This window comes from Falco cherrug, chromosome 3 (assembly GCF_023634085.1).
Source record: "Falco cherrug isolate bFalChe1 chromosome 3, bFalChe1.pri, whole genome shotgun sequence".
In the NCBI taxonomy this organism is placed as follows: Eukaryota; Metazoa; Chordata; class Aves; order Falconiformes; family Falconidae; genus Falco; species Falco cherrug.
In genome coordinates this window covers 71,039,637-71,052,812 of record NC_073699.1, presented here as the reverse complement: position 1 = coordinate 71,052,812, position 13,176 = coordinate 71,039,637, and the positions used below count along the sequence as shown (strand labels likewise).

At 39.5% G+C, this 13,176-nt stretch overlaps 1 protein-coding gene across 6 annotated transcripts in view; it reads right to left on the bottom strand.

The window, feature by feature from the left end:
• CARMIL1 (capping protein regulator and myosin 1 linker 1) overlaps positions 1-13,176 on the bottom strand; it is a 238,805-nt gene that overhangs the window by 85,707 nt on the left and 139,922 nt on the right. For all 6 annotated transcript variants that reach the window (XM_055704622.1, XM_055704623.1, XM_055704624.1 and 3 more), the window contains 5 exons: positions 12,731-12,829; positions 10,189-10,317; positions 9,800-9,931; positions 4,297-4,472; positions 2,143-2,230 (listed from right to left, as the gene is read on the bottom strand). In XM_055704622.1, the coding sequence (XP_055560597.1) occupies positions 2,143-2,230; positions 4,297-4,472; positions 9,800-9,931; positions 10,189-10,317; positions 12,731-12,829 (624 nt within the window). The remainder of the gene's footprint in view (positions 1-2,142; positions 2,231-4,296; positions 4,473-9,799; positions 9,932-10,188; positions 10,318-12,730; positions 12,830-13,176) is intronic.

The window sequence follows — 13,176 nt, the reverse complement described above, 5'->3', positions numbered from 1 at the left end:
AATGATGAAATATTTTCTAGTTCTGTTGATAACTAAAGGGAATATTGAATAATATATATTAAAAGCAACTATTTGAAGATCAGCTAGCCCAAATGACTTAGTCACAAATGCCTTCAAGGAGGCAGGTAGGGAGGAGCTGCAGTCCACCGTTTAACATCCACATGACCCCGGACAACCAGTGGATTGCAGTTTTGTTGAACAAAAAGGGTAAGCAGATGACCTGAGTCAATTATAGCTCACTTAGCCTAGTTTCTACTTCAGAAAAAAAGTCACTGGAAACCTTTATGGATTTATCTTTAATCACACTAAAACGGCTAGAATAATAATTAATGCTAGTCATCATCACATTGGGCAAACTCAGGTCTTGTCGAACAAGGTTTATTTTTCAAATTTGCCTCAAACACTACTGTGTCAATACAACATACACAGATACTTGTAGGTGGCTGAATCAGTAGTACATGACACTCCAATTTAAGGAGCTGGCACAGAACTATACCAGTGCATTTAACTTTTTCTGTATTAAGAGCTAGCTGCCAGCTCTCAGATTGCAGCTGTCAGTTGAAGATTAACACTAACAAATTAGATGGGAGTTCCTCTACCAGCCTTTTTGAGATCCATACTCGTCAATGTTTTCATCAGTGATATACCATCTGAAATAACCTGCAGCTAACAGAAACATAGGAGAGTTAAACAGGGAAAGGGACACATTTCTAATGCAGGCCCAAATGGGTCACAAATCAACTCAAATCAAATGTACATACTATCTTTCCTTAGGAACTAAGAGCACTGGCAATTAGCTATGGACACAATCCTGAAAAGCGGCAAGTGTCAAGTGTCCAGAAGCCATTACTGGGAGGGAGATCTAGCAAACTGAGTCCTGAAAATTATCTGTAACTGAAACACTATCAAAAGGAAGAAATTCTTACCTCCTTGGCTATGTAAACACAAGGAGTAAAGAATATGAGGAGAAAAACAATTTCAGTGCCACATACAGTGACAGCTAAAGCATTGGAATGGTCTGTCTGGTTCTGGGGACCATAATTTTAAAAGAGGCTTTTAAAACAGCTGGAGAAAGTGCAGAGGACTGTTCCTGAAGTGACTCACAAGGCTGGAGAAAATGACTTAGTGTGTTGTGCAACACCTCTGGACAGAGACAGCCCACTGCTCCTGCCAGCTGAGCCTGCTCCAGGACCCGCTGGAGCTAATTAACGTGGCCACTCACACAGCAGGCTGATGCTGCTGCATAGCTCCTGAGACCACAGGTTGTATCTTTACACAATGCTGCTCTGTATCATGACGACACACCCTCAAATAACCCAGTCTTTTAATTTATTTTAAAAGGAAAATAAAAGTGGGGATGGGGAGAGTGATTTTTTTTTTTTTCTGTGTATGAGAACTTCTATAGAGAGGAAATAAAGAGAAACATATATGGTTCCCCTATCTTGTGGGGAAAAGCATCTGAAAAAATTCACAGCTGCAAGCTGAAGCCAAAGCAATTTCAATTAGAAATGAAGAGCCATTTCAATCAGGAGAATGACCACCCACTGGCTTCTTTAAAAAAACAGTACTGGATTCTCCTTAAGAGGCTCACTGCATTAGAAGTAAAAATGTTTTTCTATGGATACACAGCTCTTTATTTAACTGTGCCTCCTGACAGCTCAGCACTTGCAAATAACAGTGTTTCCTATGTTTCTACTCTTTTCTCTTCAAACTTGATACCTACATTTCTGAGGCAGTCTCAAGACTTACCCCTTCTGGGCGCAAGGTCTCAGCAGTCCCTCCCCTAAAGAATGAAATTTCACCTCTCATTTCATGAGCTACCAACCTTTACCATCTCATCAGGACAAGTACTGGTACTGTCCTTAACTAATGACTCAATGCTGCATCCTGATGGAATTTTTAGTTTTAGATCTGACAATAGTGCAAAAGGTAATAGGACAAAAATGTAAAGCAACATCTTCTAAGGTTGCACCTTCCTTAAAACATAGAGGCAAGAATCCCATGATCATATTTCAAATTATGTCAATGATGCCAATGAAAATAAAAGCAATTTCAAAATCAAGCTGTGCTAAGGAGAAACCGAAGTAAATGGCATTGTTAAGATGCCCAGCATATTCAAGTATCAGTCAGGCAAATACTCACCAGTTTGTGATGACAATGGGAAAGTGCATCTAGGATTTCATCTACAACTCGGTCAGACAGGAAAGAAGCTACTGTCAGCTTTACTTCACTGTGTGAGGATTAAAAATGAGACAGAGAAATTTTTAATTCATGCAGGAGAATTTTGTCTTTATTACACATTCAACAGTGTAACTATTATCCACAGTGCTATCACTTTATTTGAAGTAAAACATTTGAGCGTGTCAGGATACATGACTGCGGGTTTCTGAAATAAACTCATGAATCACACAATAAACACAAGAGCCTCTGTACCATATTTAACCTGCTTCTAACATTTTTCTAAGACCTGAAATGAAAACATCTGGGTAAGAAATCTGAATAAAAACCACATGTGAAACTTGGCGGGGAACACTCCACCACTGAAGTCAGAGAAACACTCATCTCAGATGAATGGGATTAGGACAGGGGGACAGTGCTGTCCCTTTAGCACTACTGCACTGAACAACTACATGCCACTCGTTTCCTTAATTCCCTCCTGTTTGTCTGCCAGCTGAAGGACAGCCAGCCATGCAGTGCTGCTTCTCCAGTCTTTGCCAAAACAACTTTGCTTCCTCTTTTTGCTCTAGGTAGCCACTTTTTGTCTCAAGAACTTCACGTCAGCCATTCTCATTACACAGATGCACACAGAACACCAACACACCCTGTACACTGAACTGAGGGTTCACTGGTTATTTCCTATCAAGGAATCGTGTACTTTGAATTGCTCCCTTGGGGTCTTTGGCCACAGGACAAATGGCTCAGGCTATGGAGGGCAGATGATTTGCAGATGACAAGCACATACGCCTGAGCTGCAGCCCAAAGCTCCATCTCTCCTGCCTCTACAGTTTCAAAGACAACTGCTACAACTGACCCTTGCCAGCAAGCAACGTGATTTTGTTTCGAGGTGTTTGTGTGTGGATGGAGTTGCATTGGATTAACAAAGCTATTTCTACCTGGGGCTGGGGTTACTGCTGCAGAAAGCCTGTGGAAAAAAAGTAAGGAACTTCTTGGAAAGGCAATGCAATTCATAGGGAGGTAAAATGGTGGCCAAGACATGGTGGGAAGAGAATGAGAGTGAAGGGATTTCCCTCAGTTACTTACATACTAATTTCAAACAATATAAGACATGAAGGGTGACAGTGTGGCACCCTCACCCTGTTGACAGTTGCAGCTTTTACAGGTGGAAGGAACACTCTTATTGTCTCAGGGTCAAGATCTGTTTGATAGAACTGAAGCAAAGAAAACTCACTCCCTGAACCATTTTAAAAACTCCGAGGGCATAGCTGAACTCTTTAACACCTTTTCTTACCAATTTTGCTGCACTCTGCAAAACTGATTTCTAAGTCTTACTGTTTTCTTCTTCTGCAAAGATAGCAGCATCACAATGCAAAATGACATGCTTTTCCATCAAGCAGAAAGGATTCCTTAGCCAAATGATAGCAACTGCAAAGGTTTAAGCACAGGGAAAGTACATTAAACTGCATAAATATATTCTCTGGTATATATTTAATGTGAAAAAAAAAGATGCAGTAAAAGGTCAGGTAAAAGCCTCTTTCTTTTCCCTTTCTGTTTTTTTAAAGAGTGAAGAGCTGTTTAGGGTAACTGTTTCTGCTCCAGGTTTGTGGTTTGAATATCCAGGTTTCCATTTTTTAAGTATGTCTGCCTGCTGTGCACAACTCCCATACAAACAAAAAGTTTTAAAGTGACTGCTACAGCTACAGGACAAGACCAAATGCAGCAACAGACAAAGCACTGCTAATGCTCAAGGCAAGTAAGTGCAATTTCCTTCTATTACAGTAATTCAGTGTTACCTGAGAACATAAATAGGTTTAGCAAAATCTGTAGGAGTCATGAAAATGTTATTTGCGTACCATAAACCAAAACTCGTACTAAATAAAACAGAAGCACATGCATTAACCATGAAGTTAACATCCCTGGAGATTTCAAATATTTGAATCTCCTGAACTAAGTTCACCAGACCTGTAGGGCAATTTCCTGCTCTTTGAATTCCTTTAAATATAGTTTCTTGTGACTCACAAAAGCATTCAAAAAATCTTCTACTACACAAACACACATAAATGCAACCCAAAATCTAAATTCTATAACTAATTTTTTTAGATTAGTCTTTTAAAGTACCTAATTTTATTGAGGATATCAATTCCAGATTGCTCCAAGAGGACATTTTTCACAAAAGTGCGTGGGATGGAAATCTTCTCAGTGCTAGCCTCAATCAGGTCTTCACGGATGTGAGCCTTCTTCATCACATTTGGGCAAAGGTTTTCTGCTGCATCCACCATAGACTCAAGGAGTGTCTGCAGCACAGCAAGCAAAAGGTAACACCAGGTACTGAGATTTTCATTAGCTAGAAGATCACAGCATTATTTTGGTACATAGCACTATGACATTTTTAGACTTGGAATTTTTACATTTTTTTCTTCCTAATTTCCAATCCATTTTGCAATCCAGCTGCAATATAAAAGGTATTATACAAAATAAAGCTAAGAGGGAACAACATACTTGTTTTGAAGATGACCCATCACTATTCTTGTTTGCCTTTTCAAATATGAAACATTTACATCTCTGTTTAACTGTCAAAACAGTAAGTTAGCTTCCCTTGCGCACCCACCACTGCTGCCTCTGCACGCTGCAGAAGCAGCGCATGCCCTGCTATGGCTGCCTTCACTCTAAACTGTGCCCCGAATCAGCGGTTTTCATCAGTGCTCCAGACCTGCCAATTCGTAACAGGCATCAGTATATGAAGAAAGGAAACTCATCAGAATTCGGCAAGCTGTAAAGAGCTGGAATACACCAGCCTACTAAGAAGTAGCTACAAGTGTGATTCGCTGTGGGCATACAAATCTTTAATATATGGATCTCATTTACATACATGGAAGCCCGTAGTGAATCTTAGGTGCAGTCAACAATTTTTATTCTTCTTTAATGACTGGTCAAAACCCTAAACCAGGACAGAAGAAAAGCATGCACGCTCCAGAAACAGGACCATGTAACCCCCCAAGCCCCTCAACTTCCCTTTCCTTAAAACAAGTCTCCTCTGCTGAAGGTATGAAGTCAACTCCTTCCCTCTTAGACTTTCTCTTGGAAAAATCTTTCATATATACCTCAATGCTACGGAGTTATGTTATGGAGCCCCTTTCAACTGCATTAGATTTACCTCCTACCTGTGTCTGTGACAAAAGGTAACACTGGCTTAAATCCCATTTTATCACCTACTGGTTTCTTTTGCAAAGCCCAGCTCTGACTAGAAGGCTGAAGAACCCTCACACTACAGGCGCAGGTGAGGGCTCACAGTCCCCCACACAGTCATCCTTGTACGAGCTTGTGTCACAAAAGGTGCAGGAAAGCTCTAATGTACACACATAAGGATCCAAATGAGACATAGAAACACTACTAGTGCCCTATACCACCGAAACATTTTTCCTCTAATTGCTTTTATTTTTCATACCGAAAAAGATTACGTAGGACCATGGAAGGTATAAAACAGTTAGCTGGTCATCTGGAAAACTACATTTTAAATTCATATTGTTTCATCTACAGGCTGATATGTACCCTGTGTACAGTAAGACAGATTTATTTGTGAACACAAAGGAGTATTTGCTGACAAGACTGGAAATGTTCTTTGTTCAAATTCTCTTCTATATCCACCTTACTCCACCCTCCAGTCCCCGTGACTCCAGATATCTATTTTAGGTATCTTCAGAAGGCTTTCAACCTTCAATTAGCTTGTTTCAGAGACTGCAAGAGGTCAAGCCTCATCAGCACAGGATTTGAAAACAAACTCTCTACGCCCATTCCCAGCATGAAGTGCTACTTAGGAAAGGAGATGATTCTCTCCAGCAGCTGGTGCCTCTGCACACTGAAGCTGTCTCGCTGCTGCGCTCCAGTGACCATGGGGTCTCCTCAGGCTATGATGCTTCCAAAGTGTCAGGGAAAATAAAGCCACTGTCCTTGGCTCATGCTTCAGCATATGTGCAAGACCCATTTTTTCAACTTTGAATCCTCTAAACAAGCGGGACAAGCAGCAACTATTAGAAGAAATCAGATCTTTCAACGTATGCCATGTCACCTGCAGCTTTTGAGCAGTTTTTTAAGGTCCGAAGGAAGATGGAAAGAAGAGAGGAACAGGACAGAGTCCAGTTTACTGAAATGGGCCAAGTCATCTCCAGCGAGACTGAAGGTTACAACCAAACAGAAAAAGGTACTTAAATATAAAAAGAAACAAAATCATAGTTTCACTGGAACGGTATAGTAAGTAAGCCTAGCACTAACCTCGGTACTTGTAATAGTACACAAATAATGAACTACACCCCTTGAAAACTCTATCAATTTCCTTTTTCTTCTCTATCTCAGTTCACTGGTAAGTGACCTCAGGCTGAACTCCCCTTATCAGAGCTTTTTTCTCTTTGCATAGCCCTACCGTAACTGGCAATTTTCATATGTAGATACTGAGTAAGAAACAAAACCACCATTACTGCATAATAATTTTAATGATTCAAAGCAGCATCTTTCAGTCTGTAGCTCTTAACTGACTGATTTTTTAAGTGTAGATTCACGAGGACAACACAGCAGCATGAAGTAGCCGCAGCATACAGGGAAGTCTGATCTTTACAACATTTATTTACAGGTATAAGGGACAACTGCCAATACAGCCAATATGGAGCTCGTTTCTGGGTTCCCATGCTTTCTGCATTTTAAGGACTCCTCCTGCACTCCCTCCTTCAATCCCACAGCAGATTCTGGGGCCGTAACACTAATGAAGAGCTTTTCAAGCCCCTGCTGCCATAGCCACATGGAGGATAAAGAACTTCAATGGCAGAGACAACTGAGCCAGGTAAACTACTAATCAGAATTTCTGACACATCCATTTTTTCTCCATGGCATTTATTCACTGGTGCAACTGTCTAGTCTAACTTGAAAAATCACACTCAACTTCCCCAGGAGTTACTGATCTATCACAATCATAGAAGTTATAAAGATTTGCTATGTTGAATTGCAGTTGCAGTCTAAGCATGGTCTTTCAAAATGGATTTTGTGAAGACATGCTGTGTGAAGGTGTCAGTGGGAAGTAAAAGGAAAGACTAAAGACCTTGCCTGAGAATTTTCAAATTAATTTTTACTCAAAATACTCAAGAGAATGTGCGATTTAGAAGTTGAATAGAGTTTGAATCTCTTAAGTGCACAACTGAATATAGTTTCTTCAGCGGTGGATTTTAGCTGTTGGTTTCACATTGACTATTATTGTATCTACAGAAATCTTTCCCTGCCCCCTACTTCCATCCCAAAACCTTTCAGGAATGGAAACTCATAGCTACAGATATTGACTGTGGAGAGGCAAATGTTTCAGTCACAAAGCCACAAATGCCAGTCAGCAGGCATGCAGAAAGAAGAGAACAAAGTCCTCCCCATAATTACTGACTTAACATTTAGGAGAAAGACACAGTGAGGAAAAGGACTGGAGGATGATGATATCTAAAGAAAAAAATGGAACAGGTGACTGAGCCAGCAAGCCCTTTGCACTAGGACGGAAATTAGAAGGAATAGTTCAAGCACTCCTGTCCTTACAAAACAATCTTTTCTTGCCTAAGCACCATTTATCTGGCTTACTATTTTCTCTTGGGCCTTTGCCAACTGAATAAAGCATCTCCAGGTTCTGTGTATGCAGTGACACCACCAGGACAAGAGAAATGCAAGGGCCTTGCTATAATTTCTCCTTCGGCCAACTCAACTCACTCCAAGATGTTGCTCTTCCCTATTCTAACTCCTTTCTCCCCACCTCCCTTCGCTATTTTGAAGTTACAAAAAAAAAAAACAAAAAAACAAAAAACCAACCTTAAAAAAAAAAAATCTCTTATTTGCCTGAAGAGTGTTCACTGTCTTTACCCAATTTCCAAGTACTTTCTAGAATCGGGCTCTGGTTGCTATGGAAGCTAAAAATCAAAACTCCACTTAGAGCACATAGGATGTTTTTCCAGCAATTACAAAATGAACTGTACTTACAGAACTTATCTATATTCATAAATAATAAACTGCATATAATGTTCTGAACTGACCTAATGAAGTGAAAAAAAATCCTAATCCGTGTCCAACATTTTCTCCTCCATGCAAAGTACGCCACCACAGAACTCAAAGGAAAACCTCTCAGACTTGAGTGTAAAATTAATAACAACGAGTGATACAATACACAAAGAGCATTTTGACTTTATAGTTTCTTGTAAGGCACTTAAACTTTAACACCACACAAATCAAATGTAAAAGTTAGAATGGTAGAGCTAAAGTGCCTTTTGCTGTAAATGAGTAAAAGCATAAATGAAAGACCCATTAACTCAGTCTTATGCCAGGAACTATGAATGACATTCCAAATGCCGAAGAGGCTTTCCACTCCCCCACCCCCACTTCTATAAGCTCTCCAAAATGCGCAGGACTTATTTAAGTGCATGAGCCCTGCACAAAGGGCTGACCTGACTATTCCCATCCCAATAATAGCCTAGAAGCTCCACTGGGAAGAATCTTGTGGATAAATCACTTTCATGTCTGCAGAAATTAAAGAAGAGATAATGAATCTTTACCTTATGTCACATAATGAGGGAGTAAAATCTTAAAAATTCAGCACCATTTTCCTCCTCATTAACTTTTTAATTTCAAACCAGTAATTAGTAGTGTGGTATTATTATTGTTCTTCATTATATTCCCACTAACTGAAGTATTTTCATGTTGTTTCAACCAAGAGTTCAACCTTTACTTTCAGATTACTTGATAAATTTAAATACAGGAAAACACAAGCAAGATAGTTTAATTATCAACTTAAATTGATCTGCATTGCCTCAGAACCATATTCTAAATTTATTGGCTTCCACACAGATCCCAACAGTTGCAAATGTTTCCCCACCTTGACTTCTTCCTGGACTGATACCTTTGCACATGCTGTACGGATGACTCTTCCTTGTTTATTATATAGTAAGATCTAACATAATTGAAGGTAGAAGTTTCTGAGCAAAAGCTGGCTGAACACACAGGTGAGAAGATTTACAGACCAATGTCATCTATTTCAAGAACTGAGGTTTGACAGGCAACTTGGGAAAAGATTTCCTGTAAAGCTGCCTGTACTAGTTCTTGGGGCACTCTCAACATATACAACTTACCTAAGCCAAACAGTTAAAGTGAAAATTCTGTGCCAGGTTCAAAAATGGTCACTGGGAAAAAAATTCTCCAGTGGAGTCTATAGAAAAGCAGCTTTCACTCCAGTGGGATAACTTAACTAGTGAGTACTTTTCTGCAGAGCATGAGACTTTTTAAGGTGTTTGAGAGATACCTTTAACAACGGCCTAAGGAGCAATTGGTAAGTCTTCCTCTTCTAGAAGATAAAGTAAGATGACAAACAGTGTATGCTCCTTCTGCCCACTGCAAACGCTACAGCAATTTTTTTTCATTCCAACCAGGCAAGTATCCAGGTAATAAAGTACAAAGTTAAGCTAACAATGAAAAGATAGCTTATGCACAAATATGCTTAAAAGTGTAAGAAAAGAAAAAAACATAGAAGTGTGGCACATCTGCATCTAGCACAGAAGATCGCAGATTTAGTTATTTCTGCATGTGAGAGATGGTAACACATCCATCCACAGACCTTAAGTTGCTCATCCACAACCCTTGTGACTTCTCCAGCCATGGATTCAAGTGTCTCTTGGATTGGATTGGACAGCGAACCATTTGCTCCTGCCCAAGAAGCTCCACCGAGGTGATAAAGATTTGGTAAGAGCTGTAAGACAGAAAGAATATCTTTGGCAAGTAGGCTCATCACTACCCGTCTTCAAATCTGGACAAATAGTAGGAAGCCTCTCTGCTAAATCCAAGTCTTTATAAATCATGATTAGTCACTTTAAGTACTACCTGAAGCTGATCATCTGAAGAAAATACTTTTGAAACACACTGTTATTTTGACTCCCCAAAAAGAGAAAAGCTTAAAGTACACATTGAACTGCTCTCAGTATTACCAGTATGCCGGGAAAGACTTACTGTTTTCGAGTTCTTAGCATCCCGCATAAGCCGTTCTGCAGATTTGACATCTTCCTGTACAGCATCCACACCACAATTTCTTAAAGAATTGAGATGATCTTGCACTTTTACACATATTCTGTCAATCATCTACTTGAACAAAAGAAATAGAAAAGATAAAACATCAGAAGGCTGGTCAAACACAAACTGAATTCAGTCTAGGTAGGAAACCAATAGCAGAACAATGAGATTTGTAGTGATCTGAAAATGCATAATCAGAGCTTGGAAGTATGTCCATGCTACTGAGGGAAAGCGTTGTATCTCATAAAGACAATTAAACGTTGGAAAAATAAATAAAGCTTTAACATAAAAAAAATCTAAATGCTTTGGAATATTTCCACCACAATTTCCTGCAGGATAACTGCAAATAACCAGTAAGTTACAGAGCCTCAAGTGTTGTTCTGTTTTTTGGAGCAAGTTTAATGCTGAAAACAGTATCGATATACCTAACACTTAGCTTTGAACATCCCTCAATTGTTACAAAGTTCAGACAGTAAGAGAGAGCTCTGTCACTATTCATTCAGCAACACCAACAGAGATTTCTCATGTGTAAGCAAAATGCAATTGTGCAGGCTTCTGGGGTACTCTTTCAAAATGTAAATATTCCTAGTTGCAAGGGAACTATAAGTACCAAAGTAGAAGTTTCCATCAGTCCTTTCACAGTGGGAGAAATTGAACTTAATCTGTATCTGCAACACAATTCATTCAACACGCTGCAAATACAGGGCAGGTGGTATGTACGTATCCTTACAAGACAAACTGACATATGCCCGATATATAGTCAGTTCTGATTAAGATACATGGGGCAGGGAGATACAATAGTTAAAAGTCTTTATTAGCCCACATAGCATTCAATAGAACTGGTTATTTGACATTTTGAAACAACATCTGAATGCACATATCATCATACAAAGTCTAGAGTTCTAGCATCTTATATCATTAGCAACGAGAACAAATGATTTCACAGCATGTTCCTTTTCTGCTCCACATGACTCTTCCTCTTTAAAGGCTTTTGGGTGTGAGGTTTTTTGTATAAGTACAAAAAGCTAATTAATTATTAGACAGTGGAAAGTCTCATTGGGGCATCTGGACCAAAAAACCCCCACCCCCCACTCTGGGAATAATAATGCAATTCCACCATACTAACTAAAGAATCTTTTCCAGCTCTTTAAAAACTGTTTTTAAAATCCATCCTTATTGTACACAATTTAATATAGAAATTAGTAATCTTACTCTACTTTCAAAACAACAATAAATTACATTTACTGAAAGCTGATATGTGCGTGTGGTTACTGAGGAAAGCACAGCTGAAATCACCAAGCTATAAAAAGATCTGAACTTAATTCATATGGAGATTATTAACTTGGGGCATTGGAACAGATAAATTACTAAAATAAAGTGATACTGCTCTTGCAGGTTTTAGTGCCTGTACATCTCCCACTTACCATCTTCTCTATCAAGAGGTTAAAGCACAATTTCAGGTTCTAGTAGTAAAACTTTGTCCCATTAAATTTTAATAACACAGGTAGAAAAAGGCCACTTTGAATTAAGATTCACCAAAAAAAAGTAATGCAGAGAACACAGAAATTTCATTGACTCAGCTGAAGAGCAGAAGAGATATTCCTCTCCTGTTTGCTGGAGTCTCCTATTTGCATGGGAACACATCTGGTGTGAACAAACATGGAAGTAAATTTAAAAGGAAAGCCATGACAAGTTTTATTCTTATACCACCTTGCTTCACTGGTGTACTAGAGCTGAAAACAGCCCTGAGGGGTACTGCAAGAAATGCACTAGAAGAGAGAGAACTGTAAGGTACCACAGAAAACATTTGTAGTCCTCTCAAGAGAAAGGACGAAAAAAACAGATAACACATGGCATTTAGGAAACCTGGTAGTGGTTGACAAAACACAAAAGCTTACCAGCTTCAAGCAGTATTTTGGGCTGTGTTAGACAGAGAGCCTTTTCAGCTGTCCAGACTACACAGTACAGAAGACTTCTTTGCTTAGAGGGAGGAGGGAGCAAAGGAGGGTAGCTTTCCATGATACCCATAGTTCTGAAGATGTAAGGTAGACTATGAGTTACTCTCCAAGCCTGCTTACTCTGGTGGTACTACATGGTTGCTCAGTACCAGGCAGAGACTGGAACCAACTCCGACACCAACTCTGGTGAATCACCTTATGATGATGCTTGTCACACTGATGACAGTCTGCTGAAAAGTCAGACTCTCAAGCGTAAATGAACCAAACCGTTCCTGGTTCCAGCAGTGGCTCACTCCAAAACAGCTCAGGTCTTTCTCTACACAGTACTACTATACATTAGCCCTGTCTCTCACAAAAGGTATTTTTCCTTCCAAAAATATTATCATTGATAATTATTCTTGGGAAATGAAGTGTCACCCAGGAGGCACATCTTGCTTTAAGCTAGTCCGACAGAATGAGAGAGAACTCTATCCCCAGACAGATTTTATACACCAAGTAAGTACCAGTAAGGAACAAGTTCTCACCTGCTGAGTGGTACTAGTGACAATGCCTTGCTGCAGCCGGTATGCTTGCTCCTGTAGGTACTTTCTGGTCTCGTGGTTACGAAGCAAGTAGTTTTCTATCTAAAAAAGAAAAAGATATTAGGAAGCTGATTTGACTGTCCCCATTGTAATGTGCTTTTGATTTTGCCGCTGTATCAGAAACGTGGACTGACAGGAAACAACTGCCTGAGTATTTGTTATCTGCAAACCTTATTCTGTGTGTCTCGCTGCTTAATAATCACGTTGGCAAAGAGTTGTTCATTCACGGACTAATGAAACATTGTTAAACACTGTGATTTTGCCAGTGTTTTCTGAATTAGTCTTTTATTTTGAACAGTTTCGTAAGTTACAGATCCAGGTTTGAGAAACATTTGAGGGGACTCTATCCATAAAAGTGTTGTTGTAGAGACCACGATGACACAAAGTAG